This window comes from Paramisgurnus dabryanus, chromosome 11 (assembly GCF_030506205.2).
Source record: "Paramisgurnus dabryanus chromosome 11, PD_genome_1.1, whole genome shotgun sequence".
NCBI classification, from domain to species: domain Eukaryota; kingdom Metazoa; phylum Chordata; class Actinopteri; order Cypriniformes; family Cobitidae; genus Paramisgurnus; species Paramisgurnus dabryanus.
The window spans coordinates 18337518-18363094 of NC_133347.1; the positions used below are offsets into that span (position 1 = coordinate 18337518).

General features: G+C 36.9%; 1 protein-coding gene across 4 annotated transcripts; it reads right to left on the reverse strand.

Moving 5' to 3' along the window:
• Window positions 1–93: 93 nt before the first annotated feature.
• ralgds (ral guanine nucleotide dissociation stimulator) lies at window positions 94–25507 on the reverse strand. 4 transcript variants are annotated; one of them, XM_065247231.2, is made up of 17 exons: window positions 25233–25507; window positions 10737–11041; window positions 10576–10650; window positions 10280–10473; window positions 10077–10201; window positions 9667–9882; window positions 8400–8503; window positions 8044–8128; window positions 6749–6826; window positions 6505–6591; window positions 6392–6424; window positions 6065–6186; window positions 5696–5966; window positions 5329–5403; window positions 2909–3175; window positions 2701–2815; window positions 94–2251 (listed from the first exon to the last, which is right to left on the reverse strand). In XM_065247231.2, exons 1-17 carry the CDS (start codon window positions 25413–25415, stop codon window positions 2076–2078), a joined length of 2511 nt encoding a protein of 836 aa, XP_065103303.1. In that variant the 5' UTR covers window positions 25416–25507; the 3' UTR covers window positions 94–2075. The 4 variants fall into 4 exon arrangements, with proteins under 4 accessions (XP_065103303.1, XP_065103304.1, XP_065103301.1 ...); XM_065247232.2 differs by lacking the exon at window positions 25233–25507 and adding an exon at window positions 24856–25006; XM_065247229.2 differs by lacking the exon at window positions 25233–25507 and adding an exon at window positions 23399–23846.
• Between the last annotated feature and the right edge of the window lie 70 nt (window positions 25508–25577).

Here is a 25577-nt window from a genome sequence, read left to right on the forward strand (position 1 = left end):
CCCTTCGAGGACAGCAAGCCAAATTTGTTTACCATTAATCTATAAGATCTGAATGCGCAGGCGAACTAGTGAATGAAACATAATACTGGGCTCTTAACATTTCAACATTTATTTATAAGTTCTTAAAAAAGTAGTGTTTATTTGTACATACAAAGGTGCATTTCTTAATTTATCTTCACAACAGTGAAACAATTATAAATAAAACAATTAAAACCATTAATAAATAAAAACTGGGCAAAGCCACATACTGGACTAACATTAACATTCAAAGTTAGGTTCAGACATACAAAGACAGACGAACATAAAATAAGTCCAGATATGGCACATGTTGAATATCAAGCTGCAGGCAGTAAAAAACGACTTTAGTTTTGTAGTTTCCTGACAGCATTGCAAGGTGAAATTCATTAAGAGTTATCTATGGGTAAAATCACTATTGCAATATAATGTCATGCATCTTTTAAATCATACATTGAACACAATCTATATTTAGTTCCAGTTAAATCAAATAGTTGACATAAATAGCATGAAAAGCACCAACACCACTTGCTTTCATTCCTTTCAAATGAAAGCACACAAACGCATACACAGACACGCAAACATATATACAACTGAGTAAACAGATCTCAGATCTGGTGGAAAGAAAACATCCCCTCAATTTTTCTGCACATCATACAGTGACCGCTTAATTAATGTAATTAATTATTGGTCAGAAAGCACTCATGGTTTTAGCTCACAATGCAAAAAGGCTTAGCAGGGTAACGCCACATTCACAGTGTTTGGTACAAACAAGGAAATACTTCCTGTAGACATTAACATTTTTAAACAGATGACAAGCAAAAGAAGACAACATCAAAAGGTAAGAAAAGCTTTGGCATCGGCATCTTGCTAAATTAATACATTTGGATGACTAAAACCTTCTCTGTCGCAGAATATTTCCAATTTACATTCCTTGAAAAGCAAAAATGGTTATTTAATAACCAAAAATAACACTGTAATTCCTGCACCTCAGACCTGTCATCTCCTCATGCCCAAATGTGACTTTGTGACACCTTTACTGTAAAGGTAACCAGCAGTCAGGTAGCAGTCAAAAGAGAATCCTTCAAGTCTGATAGTAACCTGACAGGTTGTCACTAGAAAAACAGACATGCAAAAACAAGTGCAGAATCATCTCTGCCTTTTCTCTATGTTGGGATACTAACAAAAATATTTTAGTAAGCTCACTTGAGGTTTGTCTCAGTTCTGTATTTAAAAGACGGTTTTCATTTATTCCTTGCTGAGGTTTGGATTACTCAATCTGTTTAGTTCCAACTTCAGTACTATTATTACTCTGTTGCTATGCTTTACATTGTCTCTCAAAGAAGCTGATAACATTTAACCCAAAATGTCTCATTAAAACCATATAATTTCCAATGTGTCTGTTTTTGGAATCTCTGTTTGCGTCACAGGTTAATTTTTTGAGGCTATGATCAGTCAAGTGCCATCTATAAGAAAGCATGAAGCAGGACACAGTTCTAAACAGTAAGAACGACAGTACAAACAGACAAATAAAAGTATAATAACCGAAAACTTTACACATTTTGTACTGTACATATAATACTGTAGCTATACGAACAGCGACCCTAAGATCTGAGGGACTGTGGTAAAATTTTTGCTAGTATCGAGTCCAGGTGGAGAGCCTGTTTAAAGATGAATGTCCACATTTGAAATGAAAGGACCACATCAGCTCTCACATCAGCTCTCCACAAATCTCTTAAAGTTCTAAAGTGCTTACAATGTTTGCTCAAAAGTAGTGTGCTCATGCATGAACGACTGCATTAGCTTAAGAAAATGTCTCTCTCACAGTGTGGCTCTCACGTGCAGTCTTAAGGCAAACTTTGCATGAACCACAGTGGCCCTGTGTCTGTCACATAGTCCACATTGACAGAAAACACAGGGATAGCATCCATTAGGAACAAGCAGCGATCTCTCTAATCGAATAATCCATAAACATTGGATTAAAGATCCAGATAATACTGTCGGGGTTAATAAAGTGACTCTTGCTAATCCCCAAAACCCAAACAGCTCCGAGTAAGCTTTCAGAAGAAGCCCTTGGGTATTTTAAACCCCTTCTGCTTCATTCGTGGTAGAGTTAGGCTAGGAGAGCTCTTTGATCTGCAGGTTTTGGGAACACCACGTTTCCTTAGCAGGAAGTCATAGTTGGCAGATGAGTTCATGGCGTAGAAAACATTTCCATTATCTGGGATTTTGAGTTCTGTGGGGTAAAATGTAACAAAAACTAAGGTTTAAAATATCAACATGCCTTATCTGAAATTATTATTTTATTTTCTCTGCTAGATTTAAAGGGATAGCTCACCCAAAAATAAAAACATTTCAATGCAGTGCCTGAACTTGTTGTTTACTTTAAATAATGCGCAACAAGAAAGTAGAGGAGTAAATTTATTCAGGACACTTAAAATAAAATTTATAAAGTATTTATTTAACACTTTTGGGTCATTTTGTAGCATTTCTGGTTACAATGGGAGTGGATGGTGGCCGAGGTGGACACCATCTACTCCCATAAGAACCAGAAAACCTCAAACAACACTTTTTAAAAGACATTGGGGGATATAAATGACATGATCGTGAGTAAATAATGATAAAGTTTACATTTTTAGGTGAACTATCCCTTTAAGGTAATTTATATGCAATGTCATTTGTTACCTTTCTGCTTTGAGACTCTCTGTAACAGTTCATAGTCTTCTGACTTCTCGTCGTCCAGGTTGTGCTTGGCCATGGCTTTCCTAATAACACCAGGTGTTTTATCTTGGCTGGTCACCTGAAGTACATGGGGATACATATTATTATACATCCCGCAAGTAACTAAAACTGTCCTTTATCACACATCCCATCATGCACTTTTGTCACTCACCAGGATGCTTTTGTACATGTTTCCATTGTCTTCATCGAGACTAACTCTGATGATACAGCAGTCATTCGCCTGCTGGTTGTACAGCGGCAGCGAGAGAGACGAGTAATCGGAGACACCCGAGATGGAACGCTTGTGGAAGTGGAACGGCTGCCCACCAGAGGTGGAGAATGAAGATGAGGAAGAGGAGGTGGAACTGGTGGAGCCACAGTCCAGTCCCAAACATGTTCCAGACGCCTCTAAAGATGAAGCGGTCGGTGATTCCCAAAGCTGGAAAAAAGAGAAAAATGTCAGAGAGATACAAGTTTAGAGCTTATCAAAAGTAATCAAGCATAAATATAGATACAATTAAAGGGGACATTTCACAAGACTAAGAAGTTTTATCTTAAAACCCCATATAGATAATTTATTATATTATGTTTAAATTGCTACTTTGTAGGTGTGAGCAAAAATGCACTAAATAACCGTGCTGTGGTTGGATAGTGCAGATTAAGGGGCGGTATTATCCCCTTCTGACATCACAAGGAGAGCCAAATTTCAAGGACCTATTTTTTTACATGGTTGCAGAGAATGGTTTACTAAAACTAAGTTTCTGGGTTGATCTTTTTCACATTTTTAGGTTGATAGAAGCACTGGGGACCCAATTATAGGACTTAAACATGGAAAAAGTCAGATTTTCATGGGATCACCAATAAAACACACAAGATAAAGTCATTTTTTGTTATACTGTAAATATAATATTAAATTACGTGATTTATTATATAAATACTTTCTATATAAAACCATCCAACATAACATAAATAACAAATATGAAAATATAACCTTGATATCTTTAATACTGGCTGAGTAAGGCCATGTCAAAGATTGAAATCAATGTAAAATCAGAGATTAAACAAAAATGTGATGCTCCTAATCTTGTTACATTTATTATGAGATTTTAGCCTGGATTTCACAGGGTCATGGTCCTCCCAGTGGTGAACTAAGGAAGGGGTTTTCAAACTTTATGATAGCAATGACCCCTTTCTATATATCCATACATCCATATTTTATGTAAAGTAACATTTAAACCGTGTTAAATAAATAGTCATTTGGATATTATAAAGACAGCAAATTGTTGGAAAATGTAATTGGCTACATAGCAGACGTTTTGAATTTTTGCTTCATCTTTTTCTCTTAAAATTTTGCTTAGAATCTTCTGGGCGACCGCTGGGGGTCCCTGGACCCCAGTTTGAAAACCCCAGAGTTAAAGGAAAAGTTTAAAGTCGCCATGAAACGGAAGTATCAATTGGCTAATTTTCATCGTGGTGACGTGTATCCGAGTAAAACCGGTCTCTGAAATGATATAAGGCAGGGCTGGATCATTTGAAGTTGGGTCGCGTTGCTAATTGCTAATCGCAGCGATATTCTCCCGGACCCCGCCCACCTGCCATACATTATGACCGGAAGTAAAGTTTTTAGGAAGGGAGGAGATTTGCATTTTTGATTAAGGATTATGAGGGCACATGAATTTTTAAAAATTTAGCTCACAGATAAATCATTTGTAAAAAATACCACAATATTACAAAACAAATTACAGTTTTTTATTTTACTTTTCATTGCGAAATTAAAGCCTCGATTAAAGAGCAGCGCACACGATTCTGGTCATCCGTCTCAGGCCATAAGTAAGGGGCGGGCCTGCAGCAGACGTTTAGAGAGATGCGAAATGTGTGAAATTATAAAAACATAACAGACAACATTGTGAGTTGCTTATATTTTTTTCAGGGATCCCTAACATTTTGTTTTTCATTCCAGGATCTTTTTTGTGAAATCAGTAAATGTTCTTTTCACGAGTCGCAGTTTGCTATTGCTATTTATGATTTAATTGGTATAATACATTCAAATTAAACTTTATCTGTTTTTTTTGTGTTGAAATGTTTGTTCATATAAAAGGAACAAGTATCACTTTGTTAATGTTTATCTGAATTCAAAAAAAAAAGTTTGACATTAAAGTTTTATACTCTGTTTTTAAGATATGAATAAATATTATATCTTAATAGTCCAATTGAAAACGTTATGCAATAATGTTGCATTAGTTAACTACATGAAAATAAATGTTTAAATCAACAGATATATAAATATGTTTTAGTTTTTTCAGATATTGTTTTCAAATATTATAAATATAAATACCATTAAAACTGATGTAAAAATAAGAACACTACAAAAACCATATATGGTCATCACTTCCAACCTGAGACGGGTGCCTTGAACTGTGTGGTATGAAATGTGGGGCGCTAAGTAGCTGCAGTTGGATACTATTGTGGAAATTAAACTATGCAACTTTTGACCACTAGATGGTGCTTCAACCTAATTGACATGGTTACATCAGGATAAAGTGGTGATGGTGCATACATACAACAAACTGTGCTCTAGAAAGTCAAAAATACCTTAGAAGAGGAATCAGACGCAAGCTCCCCTGTATCTGAGGTTAATATAGAGTGCTTCACAGTTGGTGTAGATGTCTGGAGAAAAAATATACAGTTAATATACAGTATTTAGTATATACTGTTTTTTTTAGGCATTTACTAATACAGCACATTACTACAAGCCTATTTAAATTAAGAGCAAATATGTGCAATAACCAAGACTTTGAAATGACTGTGAACTAAAAGGTGGATATATTCAGTTATCCTTATTTTGACGACAAGGTTTTTTAGGTACTCTCCCCTTGCTGTATCAGTTTGTTTCGCTTTTGGTCTGAACCGGCCTTTTAGTGTTGCAAAACACAAACAAGCAAACAGTATGTGATCTTACTCTCTGATTGGCTGAATCTGGGGAGTTCAGTAGACTGAGGCTGTTCTCCTCTCCATCTGAAACGCTGGATCCAGCTGAGGTCAGGCTGATGGAGTCGGTGGCATCTTTGAAGCTGTCTTTGAACTGACTCAAGCGTGGCTGCTCAAAGGATTTGGAGCGCGAGGTGCCTATGCTGCAGTAACCCGATTCCTCGCTCATGCGTTTGACGATGCCTCCGTTCTTTTTGCATACAGGTTCAGACGGCGGTTCGATCTCACAGGACAAAGAGTAGCTGAGAAGGAAAAGCCAGCATAGTTATTTCATATCTTTGTTTATTTGGAATAATTTTAAGTCACCGTCTCTATCAAATCCTCTGTATTTATTTCTTACCTCTCGGCTTCTGTAAGTTTCTCCACTCTCTTAAACCAATCGATAAAGCGCTGGTTTTTGACGAAGTTGTAGTAATTGCAGGTCAGCTGAAGCAACTTGATCTGGGCAATCACTTCAAATTCCTAATCAGAAAATAATGCACATATTTACTTAATGTATAGACTAAAATACCTAACGTTGCCCTTCATCCATGACTATATTAAATGTAAAAAATAACACAACATAAATGTATAGGTTCAGTGATATACACAGTAGCTTAGTGAACTACTATTCTATCGACCAATCATCATCCATGTTATGAAATATGGTAACTTTGAAAGGACTCACCTTTCTTCTCTTCTCAAAGTTAATCAGCCCGACCTTACAAAATAAAAACATGGTTATTATGAGATTCGAGAGAATATTTTAAAATACTTTTTCCTTACAGAAATCCTCCTCACCTCAAGATGATCTTTCATAGCAGTATCCAACATGACTAGGTCAGTCAAAAATGTACCAAGGTATGGAATAGTTCCCTGCACGACACCCTAAACAGCAGGAAGAAGATAAATAGACTTATAATTCATATCTCCATTCAGGAAAATATGGATGTGGTTTCCTGTTTACACTTAGAATAAAATGAATATAACATCATGCATTCTGATCACAAGGGGGCGCTGTTGTTTATTAAATATCTTTGCATACCATATCTCTCTGGTGCTGGTGTCTCCTTTGGGTTCCTTTGTGGTTAATTTCGATGATAGCAGATTTCGAGGTGCCCTCCTGTGGAGAAATCCGTTTCGTATAAACTTAGTAAGTTTTGTATTGCAAAAGTTTAAGCAGCATTACGAGAGCAGATAAGCCTGTCAAAGTGGAATTTAAAGATTGCATTGTCACGACAAACCATGACGTAAAATGGAAAGTAGAGAAACTGAATCGTTTTTGAAGATAGTGCTGAGCAACGCCCTGGGGAAGCCTTTTGGTATTAGAGAGGAGCTTTATCTGGTCACACATGATTAATGACTTTAGGTCACTCAAGTTCATGACATCATCTTAGGAATTCCTTCATACTAAATTGCACATGAATTTGTGGACATGAACTATGCTCCCTAATGTTATGCTCGAATGTACGCAAAGGAAAGCTTTCATCATGCGTGGTTTCATTCTGACAAGCTCAGCTATTTTCTGGGCCAGTCACATAGGAACAGAAATCTAGATAACATCAAAACAAATCAACTTGAAGTTATTTTTAAAACACTTTAAGGTTTCAAAAAACACAGCTCAGTGTGTCATGGTACACAGTAATTTAAATTTGTACATGATTCACATGAAAAAATCTATTCACCCCATACACTATCCAAACCTGGTCTTCATTAGAAAAGCTGTATATACATACAGTTATTCATATTAATAAATGTAATAATTCATTGGTGTCTTATATTTCACACAGCTTTGTGTTTGTGCCTCAAACATCATTGTAATGCACAGACTCTCAGCAGTATTGCTTTAATTAAGTTTCTTATTTTCTGAGTTGCAAAGCCCTTTTAACACTAATGGATTCCTTTCAAGATGTCCATCAAATGTACCAAAAGCACGCTAGCCAGCGAAAAAGCGCAACAAAAGCATTTGAAGCTGTCTTCAACAAAACGCAACAGGCCAAAAGGACTGAACGTTGAGCCAGCGGGCTGCAGATATGGTGCAATTGAATAAGGGTTTTGTGTTTACACAGTGGCTGCTATAGAAACATGGTTTTACAAGCGTTGAAAGGGGTTGTAAGTCACTAAACTTTCCTCTGGATGACCGTGCGATATAACCACATCCTGTCTTACCCCAGCAACAGATACTGACAGAAAACTTTGCTGGGTTTTACAGTGCATGTTTAAAATTTGAAAAATGCAACGTGTCTGACAATGCGCATGATCGCTAACGGACATATGCGGCTTAATGCAGTGAGTTTAGCATGCACGCACACACACACATTCAATAACCTTTTCACTCACCTTAATAAGTAGCTCTCTGCTTAGGGAGTAATTATTGTCATCTGAGAAGATTTCAGACAGTTCCTGGAAAGTGCGATAATTTTCCCTGCAAAGAGAATAACATTGGCAAGTCAATATGTAATGCTTCCAATTATAAGAATATATTGCATTGAATTGCATGCAAATCAACCCTCTTTCTTGATTTGGTAAATTGCTTAAGATAAAACTGTCTGCTAAATGCCTAAATGTAATGCAAATGCATGTCTTTCACAAACTTTTTAATCTGGTTTAACTTTAAATACAGGTGTCTACTTTACTACTATCACTTTTGCCCTGCTAAGTCACATTGCAGACAGATATTCCGGTTAGGTTTTTACCTGGACACCTCATCCCAGGTCCTCCTGAGTCTATGGATGGCATTACACTGCAGGGCTGACAGGATGGCCTTCAGAGAGGAGAAGCTCTTCAAGATGCGACACTTCTGTAGTCATGACATGCAAGAAATATTTATGAATATAAAAACTTGTAATATGGAGTTCTTGTGTATAGAATTATATACTTAACAGCAAGTGAAACAGTGATTTACAATTGTTATTGTATATTGTTTACATATTTTTTCCATAATGATTTGAAATAGAACAGCGTTTATATGTACCACACCATGCGTCCAAGACAATGATAGTAAAGTGTCCACCTGAGCATGTTTTTCTGTGGCCGGTGTATGTTTTCAATTGTTTCCAATAGAAGAGCAGTGATTTTAAAAAAGGGCAGATGGTGGTGTTTTTGTCTGTATTAAATGTAAAAATGAATAGGTGTGTTCGACTTCCTGCGGCACTGCATGCACCGTTAGGTGGATTATGTCAAAGTACAGAGAAGTATAAAGAGAAGTCTCATTTCGAATCGCTCTCGAGTTACGTCGACGTCATCCGCCTGCCGTTTTTTTGCAGTGCCACATTAAGTCAAACACACTTAATAACTTTGGGTAAAATGCTGAGCTTGTCAATGTCACTTTTCACTCAGTCGTCCAATCACAGTAGAGGAGGGGCGGAACAAATACCACACTAACCAACCAGAGCATCATACAATGATTTACAGAATTATCTAGCAACTTAAAGGAATAGTCTACTCTTTTCCCATATTAAACTATGTTATTACCTCAACTTAGACTAATTAATACATATCTATCTTTTTTCAATTCGTGCACTGTACAGCGCGTTGTGAATGTGTTAGCATTTAGCCTAGCCCCATTCATTCCTATGGTACCAAACAGGGAAGCCACCAAACACCTCTGTGTTTTCCCTATTTAAAGACTGTTACATGAGGAGTTATACCAGTAAGTATGGTGCCAAAAAATAAAACTTTTTTTTGGTACCATAGGAATGAATGGGGCTAGGCTAAATGCTAACACATTCATAACGTGCTGTACAGTGCACGCATTGAAAAAAGATAGGTATGTATTAATTCGTCTAGGCTGAGGTAATAACATAGTTTAATATGACAAAAGGGTAGACTATTCCTTTAAGCGTTCAGCTAAAGAAACGCTGCCAAGCGCCCACAGTCCGCATTTACAGACGCGTTTAAATGCTTTGGTGGACACAGTGCCAAGGAGAGTATGTTTAAAAAAAAAGTTTAAAAGTTTCTCACCCTGGCCACTTCTATCCAGTGTTCAATGCGTTTCGCTCTTTGAAAGGGTCTGAGAGACCTGTTGTCCAAGCAGGTGGCGATCACACAGTTGGTCACGCTGTTGAATTGAGCAACGGTGGCCCGGATGGTGGGTGCCAGGTGCTCTTTACCCTTCTTATCCCGCTGGGACCATATACCACCCAAACAATGATAAGGAACAACCCTCTTAAACAGCTCCTGGAAAAAACAATGATTGTAGTCTGGTTAGAACATAACCTATAAATGCTTACATTTTCATAGCTGTCATGCTGCAGATCTGACCTTTTTGACTACTTGCCTACCCACAATCCTTTGCACTATATTTCCTTACCTCTGACCTTTAAAGCCACTAGATTACTAAAAGCATTACAAAAGACTGATTCATCTCTTACCGCATCCATGACTGTTAACTGCTCCGCGACCAGAGCAGGACTGTAAGACATGAAATGAGAGGGGAAGAATTCATCCTCCAAACTGCTCTCCTCAGGTGTGGCAAAGGGGCAGGTGCAAAGATCGGCTGCAAAAACAGGGTGTCGTAGAAAGTGAGGCCAGTTTTTTACAACCATCTGTTTGATTAATACGAATGTAACCTCACCTTCAAGTTCAACCTCGGACAGTTGCCTGTGCTGGAAATGCTCCAGCAAGTTACAAGCTCGTCTTTCTAGGTCCGATCCAGAGAAATTGAGCTTCAAGTAGGATATTAGGCTGTGCAGGCATTCGTGGTCCGGGGGATTCCAGAAATCCTCAGAGTACTGATCCAACCACGCTCCCAGGATAGATGAGACAGTGCTGCATGCACATAAATTAATATATGAAAGGTCCGTTCTTAGCAGCAGCAAAATATATTGAGATCTCAGGGTTTAGCTGAACAACAAGCATAAAAGTCCTTACTTTTTAAGCTCTGTGTAGTCTTCAGGGGAGAGCTTTGGTCCCCTTGAAACAGGATGATCTTGGAGTTTGGCATACCTGAGATAAGTAAGCATGCACTTCAGATAACATTCACACAAATAACACAATTTCATGTTTTAAAAATGGGCTCGTGAACTATGTACCTGTTAAGCAGTAGATCCAGAACTTGTTTGGTGGTGGCGAAAGCTCGGTAGGTGCACAAAAATATAGTCACATACGTATAGTCCTTCCCTTTATATGCCGATACCATATACTCCACCAGTTTCTCCAGCGTGCCGGCTTTAATGGTCCGACCCTTGCACGTCTCATACAGATTGAGGGCAGAATCCGTCTCCACACCCAGCCATCTTTGCCCTTTACTGGCTGTCTGGTGGAGCTGCACCTTTCGGAGTGTAATGGTGTAGATGGCTCCTTCCTCCACCTCCTCTCCAATCTCCTGAACTGAGCTCTGCAGATTGAGAGAAAAACTGAGTATAAGGTTTTTTTTTCATCACTCTTTTATCTTTCAGTAACATTTATGTATCTGTCGTGATATTAAATGTGTTCTCAGTTTGTCACACCACAGAAATATGCGATATTAACCACCCAGCCAAATTTGAATTATTAAAAAAACACCAAGTAAATAAAATAAGTTATCAAACTCTAAATAAAACAGGCAGGAGTCTCAGCTCTCAAACGCTGAAACCACGCCCACTTACGAAAAGCTGCCGTCTCACTTAACTTTAAAATACTGCTACCATAGACATTATATACGTAGATGCATCATAGACTGGCGATGCCTATTGGAGCTGACGTATCAGCGCGGCCGCCATCTTGGATGGGTCCCCAATGCGCCCCCCTGCATTTATTTCTGCTGAGGAAGGTATATCCCCAATTACAATAATCCTAACTCCCCCAATTTTTTACAGAATTTTCACACGGTTTGGTTACACGTAAGTAACGTTAGGTATGATGACATAATATTATAAATGGAAAAATAACCAAAATTATTGTTCAATCTTAATTGTGAAGGGTAATCCAATGCGATCTGGTATCAATACTGCGTCAGTTATTGCACAAAATAAGGGCATAGTTGCTCGCCCTCCATTGACTCAGATTGCTAGCCTAAAGTGAGAAAACCCAACCAATATGGCGGCGGCGCTGGATTACATTCCAACACGTCATGAGGCATCTATGTATATAATGACCGCTACAACCTAAATGAATACTCGCTAATGTGTTAGGGGCGGGGCCATGCTCACTTGCTCCAATGCAACATCAAGCTACTATTTTAGCCCCGCCTGAATTAGTACTAAATGGTTCAGTCTTGTAACGCGTTTCAGCAATACATTTCCAGTGTGTTTAGAAACAATTATCTGAGAAGACTTTACATGGACTATACGGAAAAATTCAAGTGATAACTTTTAAAAATTATTATAATTGGAAAGAATCAAAACTGAATGCAAATTTTCTAAAACAATGACTAAAAATAAATATTAAGCTAATATTATCCAATAGCCTACAAAGCCTAATTACTCTAGAAAAGGACAGATTGAGCAATTTATTACATTTTGATAACAGATTGCTAAGATAAGATAACAATAATAAATTGTTCACATATGACCAGAAACGTGAATTGTAGAATAGGGAATATTTGATTTAATGTTGACTTTAATAAACTAAAACAATCTAAATTATTTTGAATGTGTTTATTATTTTAACTAAACATAATTTCTGTCCCTGTATTGTGTGGTAAATGTGCAAGGTCATATAAGTCTAGAACAGAAGAGGCTTTAAGGGTAAGACAGGATTACTCCTGACCCCTGTATTAATCACCCTTAACACCAAGCACACAACACCACGAAAGCATCTCTTTATCAGGCAACGTCACATGGTTAACCCAGCCCACTTTGAGTTGAAATGTGCTAAAAGTCATATTTTGTGTTTCACTGACTTGAGTGCCGCAAGGATGACGTATTTTTGTAAGCCAAACCTGGACTGGTTCACTCACTAAAAAGCCCATTCATTTTTCCCATAAACCTTTGGATTATCGCAAAAAAATAAGATCTGTGTTTAACAAGAATTTATGACCCTGAACACACGTTTTGTAAAACAAGATAATCTTCACAGAGACTAGAAATATAAACAGCTGAATTTTTTACTTCAAAATTCATAAAAACTGTGTTCATCTTTAAAGACCAATTTGTGGAATAAAATTTGTAAGTGTCATAAACTTTTGAGGTAATCCAAAAGTCTATTACAAAGTTAATGGGCTTTTTGCGAGGGAACCAGTGTCCCGCAAACTTCCGTGTTAGCTTATAAAAATATGTAACCCCTGCGGCACTCTCTAGTCTTGTACATTATACTAATAATACAACAAAAGCAGAATCACGCAAAAGTTTCATTAACCAGTGCAGAAACACCCTTGTCACCCATAAGTAATTTGTTAACAACTGAGCACGCTAAGGGGGTTCCCTAACGAAAATTAACCATGGTTTTTTTGTGGTTAAAGTGTAGTAAACATGGCTTTTTGGTGTATTGATTGCTATTAGCAAAACCATGGTTTTACTACACCAACAAAGATTTAACTTTAGTTTTTGAAATCAATGGTTGTTATTTTGTGGTTACAGGAACCATGGTTTTTGGTTTTAACTGTAGTAAAACCATGGCTTATTTTTGTAAGGGTTGGGGTGTCACTGAGATAAAGCTTACGAATGGTCACCCTTATGTAGAATAAAATAGTACAATTCTTATCTTTAGGTGCAGAACTCAACTGTTTTGAAAAAATTCAATTTTTTTCTGTATGACCAACAAATAATGCCTTGTAGGCAAACATAAAAGTTAAACAAAAGTTAGCTGGCCTACAGTAAATGCATAAGACAAAAAACTGAAATACAGCCCTTGACGTCACTCACTAAAATGGAAGGGAACTCCTAGAAAACTATTGGGAAGTGACACTAAGCTTGGCCTAAGGCAAAGAGCCAATGGTGCGAGGGTGTATCCTGTACGTGCCGTGTGAGGGGGTGTGAGTCAGTGCATGCTCAACAAAAAAAGAAAGAAATGACTGCCTGAACAGATAAACCAATCAGCGGACTCCAGCAGTCGCTATGGTAACACAAATACACATGCCACATAACACTTACTCTCAAATACATTCGCTATACTGTGAAAGAGCATGAATGAGCACCAAAGCAGCAGAAATGTAGCATAGGTATATAAATCATCCTAGATGTCTTTTGCTTGTGAGACAAAGAATACTACTGTTGATGGAGATATTCTGACACAACTGTATTTACTCTGTAAAAATGGGGGAGTAGAAATTTCTACCTCACCACAAACCAAAAACTAAACTAAACAAAAAGTTACACCACACCTGAATGCACACATAGGGAAGCCCCTCTGACTCATGCTGAAACTACTGGGCAGTGACAGTATGAGCTATAGAGGCCTGGTAAAAACAGACTTGACACAAGACTGAATGAATGTTAAGAGACATTTGACAGCTGACATTTAACAACAAGAACAGCAAAGCATCTAAATGTACCTACATTGTATAAGGGAAAATCCACCCTGCAACTACATCCTTAAAAAGGCTCAGCCTGATCTCACAGCAAATTTGTGTGAATTCATACAAAAACTTAAAATTTTCATAAAAAACAATAATGAAACCCCGCCCCAACCCCATCGTCATGGAGCAAATACAAATCGTAGAAAAACGTGCGATTGCACGACATAATACGAATAAGCCACCTTGTAAAATATGTACAAATTGCCATAAGATTATGTTAACAAAGTCATTAAATTGCAACATGAGCTCACGACAAGTCGTGTTATAGTCACAAAAAATTTGATTATTTGTGTCCATGGCACGAAATTCAGTTTTTTTATGTCATTCAGCACAAATTTCTATAAATATTTTTTCGTGTCTGTGGCACTACTTTCTTTTTCATGTCATTTTATGTAGTGTTTTCTAATTTTTGTCCTATTTTTAAATAATTGTTGCTTGGGGTTAGATTTGGAGTTTGCGTTAGGATGTAACTTTATGTATACATGTTTTTCTTCCGCTTTTAAATCATTGTCGCCTGGAGTTGGGTTAGGATATCTAAAAATGTAACAGTAAGTGATTTTAACCCCTTGTAAAAAAATAGGAAAAAACTATGAGAAAACAATACATAAAATGACACAAAAATGAAAGTTGTGCCACAGACACGAAAAACTATTTATAGAAATTCGTGCGAGTGACACGAAAAAGACATTCGTGCTCAAGTCAGGAAAAAAGCTGAATTTCGTGCTATGCACACAAATAAATTAATACAATTTTTTGTGACTATAACACTACTTTCCGTGAGATCAGTCTGTTTAATTAAAAAGTAAAATGGTCATTTTAATTTGTTGTTAGAGAATTAATTTGAAATTTAAATAAATATTTAGTTTATAAAACATAAAAATAATTTGGGCTAAGATATACACAATTCAAAGTATAATCTATATTTAATTTTTTACTGAAAACAACATTCTAAAATGCTAGGTATTTATTAACCAATGCTCGGTATATATTGGACAGGGATGTAATAACCCATGGTTGGGTAACAACAACCCAGCATTGGGTCATTTGTAAACCATGTGGTGTGTAATGTCCAATATTTACCCAGCATGGGTTAAAAACAACTTGAGTAAATATTCAAACTTTCTTCACTTTTTCATGTAATTAGTCATAAAAACATCTAACAAAAATGTTCAAAGACTCAGTAGGGTGATGATTCAAAATGAACACTATGACAAAATTAAAACTCCCCACTGCTTCACCTCTCCCCCACTAAAGCCAAAGAGTTTCCTGAGAAAGACAAAGAGCGCTGAAATGTACTGCATATGTTATAAGGTTAGGAATACTGCGTAACAGCTTCCTTGACAGATGCATCCTTCACAAACAATGTAGAGAACAGACACAAACAATACAGAAATCCTCTTGTCAAAATTAGGGAGGAGTTCAATAATGTGCAAGGACAAACCCTATCATGTGGCTGCTTCTGCAGACATTTACATTTTCACACAATCCAGAAAAACAAGATAAACTATATGCTTAAAATAGACTTGATATTAAATTGTCTTTTCATAACAATAGATGGCATGAGGTGATGCATCTGTATTTAAATTAAAAAGAAAAAGACATGGGTGAAGTCAACTGTAAGGAATGTATTGATGTACTTGGAGTCTGTGCTTGGAGTCCTCCTGTTGATCATTAATGCGTTTCGCTCAACATCTATTCATGTTTACATAATGTGTCATAACATTTCATGCATACCTGCATATTTGCTTTTTTAATGCATTGACAAGAGTATAAAGCATAGGTTATTTGCATAGGATTATATCAGTTCTGTGTGTGAGCGATGAGCAAATCTCTTTTCTGTCAAAAATGTCCAGGTGGCAAAACAATATATATTTGTGCCATGTATAAGGTTTATGTTTCATATGTTCTCTCCTCTAAGAGTTATTAAACTGGAGAGAGATGGGATATTTAGAGCTAAACTGTAGTCTGTGTATTTTGGCATTGCTCGCTGAGTTTTTAGCGCAGTTAGTCACAGCACATTAAACCTCAGTGCAGAGTGATGGCACAGAGATTCCTGCAGCAAAAATCCACAGTGGAAAGGTAAAAAGGTGATTCCCCATCTATTCCACTTTATCCTGGAGATTTCCAGCAACTTTTCTTTTCAAACAATCACTTCTTTTTAGTCTTTACACTAACCAGATTTACATTAAAAGTGTTTACATTAAGTGTATATATGACAAGTTAGCAGTAAAATATATCATGCCGTTTGGAAAATTAAGCAGTGTTAGCATTAACTGTAATTGAACTGGTGAGAAAAAAGGTTTGAGCTGAGCTCTAATAATTAACTTCCTTATCAAGTGACCTTTCTCGTTTCTGGGTTGTTTCCGTACTGTTATTTTTTTTGCGTGAGATAAATGTTATTGGGGCGGTTTCCTGGACAGGGCTTATCCTAGTCCCAGACTAAAATGCATGTTCGAGCTGACATTTTAAAATCATTTTGCACTGACATATCTTAAATTAAATTATATATGAGTGCCATTGTTTTTGTAAGGTATGTTTGTAAAAACTACTTAAATGTCTTTATTTAATATATTGTTCTGACATTTGCAGTGACTGTAAATGTTTGCTTGCCTGTTTTAGTTTTCCAAAAAAAAACTGCTCCCATATTCAGAATGAGATTAGCAGAGCTCAGGGAGGAATTCTCCAAAACAAACCTTGGAAAAAGATTTTTCCCCAAACTCTGCATGTGAGTGCAGCTCACATCTGATGACTATTGGTCCAATATACATAAACCGAATGAATGGTCAGATCATTTCTGGCATGATCAAAGTTTTTACACTGTGATTTTAACAGTGACTTATTCAGAAATTGCATAAAAATGCTTCATTCATGAATTCACCAACACACATATTTATTCCTTCATCTGCCTCTTTAATCTGCCCCTCTTCTGCCTCTCACATCCATGTTTTTTCTTTATCACTATGCCACTGTTCCACCCTCTCATCCCTCTTCTAATCCATCACAAAAGCTTCTCTGTACGTGTCACTGTCAATGTAACCCCTGTCTGGTCTTCCCATTATACAAAGTACAGATCTGCTCGTCCCATTACGGCTTTCCGAGTTCAATCGAGCACACAAAGACCCCTTTAAGAATCGTGCAAAATTTGTAAACACTTTTAACAAACACAGAACAATGAAAAGATTATTACAGCGATAACCCTGTGACAACAGTGCAAGTCAGTTCTTTGACCTCTTCCTCATTAAGAGCCACTTCCCTAAAATCTTTTCAATAAATGGACAGTGGTGGAGAAATAACATTTAGTGGCTGTATAGCAAAATCATAGCAGATTGAAAACAGAGTTGCAGTTTGCAACGTGGACATGAAGTGCATCACAATAGAGATGGAGAATATGTAGCTGTTACTTAAGTGGATCATCTGATCCAAGTACTGTGAGTACTGAGATCTTAATAAGCCATTATACAAGGATAGATTTACATCTAGTTAATTTGGTTTACATCTACAGGGATGATGTAATCGTCTCTGAGATTTACTGTAGATTACAAGTCACAGTTAAGTCTGGAAACAGGAATGGATAGGGAAATAAGCATTAAAGCAAAGTTACTTTACCACTGACCATTCTCAAGCATCCACCCTATGATACCTCCCTACTTCCAAAATGGATTGGGGTTACACAAGCCAACTATATGTAATTGACGAAATGGCAAGTGATGATTTCACTTGAAGGAAATGATCAAACAGCATACACAAGCTGAGGCACATGTACCCACAAAATATGCCAACCACAGTGTGATAGGGAATACCACACAGTGACTGTCCTGGGGATTTACCCAGCAGTAATGGTGTAATGAAAGCAGATTAAATTTAGCCTAGTGAAGGTTAATAGCAGGTGACAGACTGGAAGCTTCTTCATGTGCCCTAAACAAGCTTTGGTGCGAATTGCTGTTTAGTCACAACAATGTGCTGTTGGCACTGAAATGCAAGATAAAATGTGGACATCTTGTTCACAAACCATAAACAAAACTCGCAGGTTTAACACAACAACCCAGCAACTTTGAAATGTGCTACCAAAACAATATAAAGAAATATTTTGCATTGGCCAGGCTGATAACTCACAAATGGGAAATCAATAGCTAAGAGACTTTTATCACATTAGACAACTGTAAGTGCTTTGCCATGTTACATAAGGCGCTCTTACAATCCATTCTCAGCTAACAATATATGAGCTGTCATGGTCAATATTCAACAATCCAGTCCCTGTTAACCTCCTAAAATTGTATAAATTGCACTAAAGTAACATCTGATTGTAATTAATGTGTACATAAATGTCATATGACAGCATTTCCTTCTTTTTCTATTTTATGTCCAATAAGAACACCAAATATACATACACTGACAATTAGGAGGTTTCTAACAATATAGCACAACAAACATATAACTACTTTAAGGTCACCTTTTCTATCCAAATATTTAATCAAAATGAATGAAAATCTCAGATTGATGTGTTTTACCTCCTCCAGCACAGGTAGATCAGGGTCCAAATGCGTAAAACTATTCAAGACCACCGGACAACCATCTCCAGAAGCGATCTCCATCTTCACCCCATCCCAGATATTTTTAATTCTCCATGTACTGGAGTCAAACAGCTCATCCATGGGCGTGAGCCTGACGTCTGACTGTATACCCATAACGTAGACCATTACCGAAAAACTGTCACCTATGTAAACAATTTACTATTTTATCCAGACCCCCATGGTTTGAGATCAAGACGTCTGCTGTAGCAACGAGTGTTTGTCTGTATAAGTTAAGGTGAAGAAAAGAATGGAATACCCTGAGACGATAAGCCCCGCCCATCATCGGAACTAATCCCTCCTCCTCCTCACCCCTAGCCCGCCCACTTGACTAACACACTGCCGGGAAACGGTGTCGATTATGAGTACAGAGGCAAAAAATAAATGTGTGCACTTAATGACAAAATTATACGGTTTTAATTTGGATTTGACTACATCATGATATACCACAGTAGACTATTTATTTTGAAATGCTGTGTTTGCTGTAACGGGACATCGTTTATTCATTATTACACTTTAACAAAATGATAACCATAAAACTTAAACTGGAGTCTGCAACATGTTAACACATTAAGTACTCTCAGTCTTCATTTAGGACAACTATATTTCATGTATTTGAGTTGTTTTCTGAATGATTAAAATGCCTCTAACTTCAACAAAATAAACAACCGTCAAGTTCCAGTTCAACTTGAAATCAAGCCAATAGCGCCCTCTTTTGGCAAAAATGGTGGCAACTCTCTCTTCGGGATGACCGCAATACTGACGCAAAGCTCAAAAGGGAAACCATGAGTAACTGCAGCTGTTTGTGGCACCTGCTTTGGATGTGGTGTTTTCCCCAACAAATTTCTCCCTCAGGCAAATCTATGATCATAATTTAAATTAGACAACACAGCTGCCTAAGTGAATGGGAAACTCAAACATTTCATCCACATCTTCGTTGAAAAAAAAATTGAGAAAAATCACTTTTCACAAATCATTTTAGGCCACTAATATACATCATTGGCCTTCATTTTAAACACATTGTCAAAGATGTATTACAAAATTTGTATCCGTGTTGCATAGTAGTTTTTGGAGTGCTCAGCATTGGGAAGAATTCAAGAAAGCTTTGCAAAAAATTACACAACATGTGCAAAGCTTACAGAGTCAAGGCAGAGGAGAATAGCTTTTTTTTTTAAAAACAAGAGAGGATCAAATAACTATTAAGAATTGATGAAATCGGTGTTAATGTATGCTTTATAACTTGTGAGCTTTTTGTTTATCCATGCATTTTTTATATTAAATTTTTTATATTATTTTTGTTATATTATTTTTTATATTAACCCCTGATATGTTAAAGTTTGCATTTTTTTTTCTTCAAATAAATAGCCTACCATTTGATTATGTTGGTTCTCAACTTGATACCATATTTTTTTTGAAAACTTGCCGCCAGCATTTTTTGTGATTTTCACAAAAGTTTCACAAAATGCCTTCCAAGAAAATTCTCTTCTAAAAATATATAAACATTCAAATATATATCATGAAAGAAAAGACTATCTGCTTTAAAAAAACATCTTATCTATATTTTTTCTCTGCTTATAAACTCTTAAATATGGGTATTTTCCTTTAAAAAAAATTTTTTTTTAGCAAAAAGCTGAAATAATTGCATTTTTGTGAAGGAATTTTGTTAGAGATCAGATTCAGAATGATTCTGATATACACAAAACATACAAATTTGTAAATAAATTTTTTGCTTCAGTTTTTTATAAATTGGGTAAGTGGTTATTGGGTATCTAGTAGATAATCACGGTATTACAGATTAACAGCGACGCGTTTTTTTCATGCAAATGTTTTCTCTTATTGACGAGATAACTCGTCAATGGTGGGGAAAGAGTTAATATAACCTGAAGGAGCATTTAAAGATTAATCTAAAAAAAATGCAAGGTTATTTTCAACCCAGCGTTAAGTCAAAAAATAGACACGTTTGGTTGTAATTTAACCTATGCTGTGTTGTTACAACACAAAATGCTGGGTTGTTTCAACACAAAATGCTGGGTTGTTTTAACCCATTGTTGTGTCAAATATAAATAATCCAGCATTTTAGATTAAAACAACTCAGCATACGTTAAAATACAACCCAACAGATTGGGTTTGTTCCCTTTTGACCCAACGCTGGGTTGAAAATAACCCAGCATTTTATTTAGAGCAGGGGTGGGGAACCCTGGTCCTGGAGGGCCACTGTCCTGCATAGTTTAGTTCCAACCCCAATTAAACACACCTGAAAAATCTAATTAAAGTCTTCAGGATTACTTGAAAATTAAATTCAGGTTAGGGTTGGAACTAAACTCTGCAGGACAGTGGCCCTCCAGGACCCAGGGTTCCCCACTCCTGATTTAGAGTTTAACAAGTTAGATAAGTTATTAAAGAGCTCCTACAGTCCGATTCACAATTTTACATTTCCTTTGGTGTGTAAGTGTGTATTAGTACATGTTAACGATATGCAAAAGGTACATTACCCCAAAGTAAACGATGACACGAGTATCATCTCCAACGTAAATTTCTTTTCTTGGACTACAACAAACACATGGTCACGGAACACATTATACCAAATACACAAAATAATGTTGTTTTAGTAATAAAATAGGTACCCTTGGCACATACTTGGCATATGATTTCTTCTCTGGATTTTGCCGCACCTTTATTTCATATGATGCTGGGAAGTCACATGAGTTCTTACTAATCTTTGCCCTTGCTTAGCCACTTCCGCTAATAGATTTGCAGGCATATAATTCAAGGCAGGATAAATTACGCAGACATCTAAACTGGATGTGAATAACCCTGGGCCCTCTCTAATTAAACCAAAACTCTTGTTAGTTTTGCTTGGCTGCCATGCAGAACTATCACACTGAGTTATTATACAGCACATTTTTATGCGTCAGAACTCTTGTGTTTTGGAACACCATTGAAATAAATCTTCTTGTTGCCAAAGCAGGCATATTCACATACTCCCTTAATTTCTTTCTATTGGCAAACTTATTTGTGTAGCCTATTTATTCAGACCTAGCCAAAGGTCAAGCGTTAGCTATTGTTGGAAATAGAATTTATAACTAAATATTAATAGTCCAATGTTTTATTTTATAACATTTAATAGGACTGCTCACAAAAATCCACAATAGCATTCATTATATTTTAATATAAATATAATACTATTATGCCCTTAAAGGTCTTTCCAATATAAAATAAAATAAAATAAAATGAATGACCTATGGTAGCAGAAGCGTGGGATTGCTGTAACGTATGTTTGAGTTAAGGCTCCATATCTCGGCCACAGCTGAAACTCAATTGCACAACCACTATTTGTCCTGCTTTTGCTGAGATTGATGGATAACAGCTTGTTGTTCTCTCCCAGCACCAGCATGGTTTATAGTTCTCTGGAGACGCTTTCCTCACTGTATCCTATTTCTTTTGTCCTCTTTTCAGACACACATACACAACATTCAAAATAAACCAGAAACCAGGTGATCAAAGGATCTGAAACATGGTTACAAAACTTTTTTATCATCCCTCCTACTGTTGGGAACCAAGGCCATTAGATTCCTCACATAAGTGTTGCAGCAAACAGTGTGTTCACCCTGAACTTTGTCTCCTCAAGCTTGTGTAAACCTTTAAGAAAAAAAATCAACCAATGTACTTTGAAAGTACCAAACTTCAGGACAAATTCAGTGCAAACAAACTACACAAACTTATAAATGTAACCACATACGAAACAACCTAAATTTCCTCTCTCTCTCTTTCGCACTCAGTTTCTCTTTCTTTCTTCCACTATGTCTTCCTTGGCAGTGGAAAGTACCTGAAAGATGATATCAAAGCCTTAAGAAGAAGGAAGTCCCTTGTCACTCATTGGCATCAACTCACACCTGCACACTCAAGCCTAAAAATGAAGTTTACCTGTCCAGACAACTTAATACTCGGATGTGAACAAATTTCTCTAGAAGCGTGTTTGTAATTCCAGCATTAAGTGCACTTCCGTATAAAATGGGTTGTAAGCAAGAAATTTAAATAACGCAATCTGGATGGAGCTGTCACATTAAAATAAAAGTACTTAATATATAAAAAGCTATATAGATTATATCTGATACACTGTTAAAAAAGATGTTTCACGATGTCATTTTTGACTGAATTGTTCTAAAAAGGACCTTTAACATCACCTTTCTGTTTCAAAAATATTGTTGTAGTACCTTAGATTATCGTGATAGCGTTTTAGATTATGAAAAGGTATTAAATAAATTGTTCTTCTAACAACCTTTGACTGAATGGTGCTTGGAGGAACCAAAAATGGTTCTTCTACACTCAAAAAAGAATTGGTGCTTAATAGCACTAAAAGCTTGTAATCACAGGGGAACCATTTTTAGTGCTATATAGCACCTGTAAAACACCTATGAAGAACCATCCGGGGGTGATATAGCACCACTACAGCACCAGATATGGTTCTACAATATGGTTCTACACAGGTGCTACATGGCACTTAAAATGGTTCCCCTATGATTACGAGCCAGGGAACCACTTTTGGTGCTATTTAGCACCGTTTGTTTTTAGAGTGTATGACATTAAGCAGCTTTGTCTTTATGAGTGTACCTTAATAGATCTTTATAGACTAACTAGATAAACTCTTTATATTGCGGAGATATTACAAAACTAAAGTAGTTGTTCTTACCTGATTTACTCTCTCCAAACTCGTCAAATCACAGTAAGTATTTTCATAACCATACACACAACTCAAACCACACCAGCGTGTCAGTTGAAGAAGTTGATCAATTCTGTCTTTCCAACGCATCACCCTTATAACAGGTTCCTCAAATAAGCAACAGTATAAAATCCTTAATCCTGTGACAGATGTGAAAAACAAAAATCTTCTCTGCGTTTCGCTGACCCCATAACACTGTGCTCTCTGCAACATGTGTTGACTCAAACAGCTGTATCAATATGCAGGAACACGGCGACATAGAGTCTGAACTCTTTTAACCGTCTCTCTCTGAAGACCAAAACGTTTGTGAGGCTATCATTAAAAGCTTATTTACTAACACCCTTAAATAGGTTACTATAGAAGAAACATTGGTAAAATGCCCGTGCCGCTCTGGGTAGTTGGTAAAATTCCCACGCAAAACGAAATTGTGATAAGTGAGGCAATCTAAACAAAGCTAAAGACCTGTGTGACGACTTTCCGTTCTTCAAACAAGAAATCAAACCTGAAGGTTTAAACAAACATCTAAATGGAATCGTGAAATCGAAGCTAAACTTTCAATTTATAAGATAAAGGCGCATCAAAATTTGATTTCACATTTATTTCAATCTTTTACATGACTTTACTCCGTCAATATTAAAGATAATAAGGTTATAGTTTCAAAACATAAATTGCTAGGTTTTCACAGACAAAGTATATAGGCTACTGTATATATAAGGAGCACATACAAGACTGGATGTTTAAAGGTGTCAGTGCATGTCTATGTTGTTCAGATTATGATGTGAACATGCCTTATTGTGTGAATATGTGAACAGCAAAGCACAATCTAAAGAAAGACACCTTCAGAAAAACTTTATAAAGAAACATGCTTCACTGACAGAATGTAGCATGATGTAAGCTTTCTTTCCTTTCTTCACTGCCACAGAAACACCATTATGTGACTCAATTTATTATTCTCTGGAGCCCCATTACCTTTCTAAGGCTCTTGGATGCTAAGAACTTGGCATTTAAAAGTGCTTTCTCTTCACAACGGGAGCCAAAAGGGAAAATATTTCAATAACTATGTCTAGTCGGATGAATAGAGAGTGTACATTTCTGTTACAATGACACAAGCATATCTGACATAAATTATAAAGAAAAACAATTGTACAGATGATGTAATTAAAAATTATTTGTTTATATTTAAGTTTTATTTGTTTATTTATATAAACAATAATTGCACAACCAAAAATGGATTAGACATCAACTTCAAAAGCACTCATAAAACTTTATCAAGTTATAGTGCATAGCACCGACCATATAATGTGTAGTGTAATAAGGGCTAAGTAACCATGGACAAATACTTGCACCTGCAGAAATGCTGATGCATTGACACACCTCCTACTTAGTAAAAGTAGCAGGACATCTCTGTGCAAAATAATATACATTACCATCGTAAAAAACTCTTCTTATCCACATAGCAACAACTTCCTGTTAAGCACGCCAAAAGTCCGAGATAGTGAATCCAACTCAAAATACAATTATCGTTGTGTAGTTACCATACATGCAAGAGCCGACATGCCTTTAACATAAAAACATGGGAGGAAACGTTCCATAGAGAACTGCCTGTTAAACTCCCTAATGGCTCTGAGCCAGTGTGAATAAAAAACAACTGACTCAAGCCAAGGGATGAGTATACACTTCAGCACGATCATTAAAAAAAGAAACACCCACAGTAACAACAACACACACACACACACACACACACACACACAGACCTCAATAGTTTCCAAGTGAATCAGAATGGAAAAGCTATAGGCTCTCTTACCAGATCATCCAGGATGGAGACAGGGAAATCCAGCATGCACATCTTCACAGGCTGAGCCAGGGCTTTATGCAGGCTGAACAGAGATTTAGTCTCCATCTTACGCGATGGAGACAGTGGAGGCAGCTGTCCAGGAGCCTGCTTCATATTAGGGAATGCTGGCTGATCTCCCTCGTATGCTCTCATTGATACACGCCTCCCTCTCTCTGTGCCTTTCGATCACTCCCTTGCCGGAGTCCCCAGCCCCTCTTGCTCTCTTCTGCACGCACGCACACGCAACAACTACTCGCTCTGTATTTTCCCTGTACTAGTTACACAGAGGAACAGGAACTTACAGTTGCTGGCACA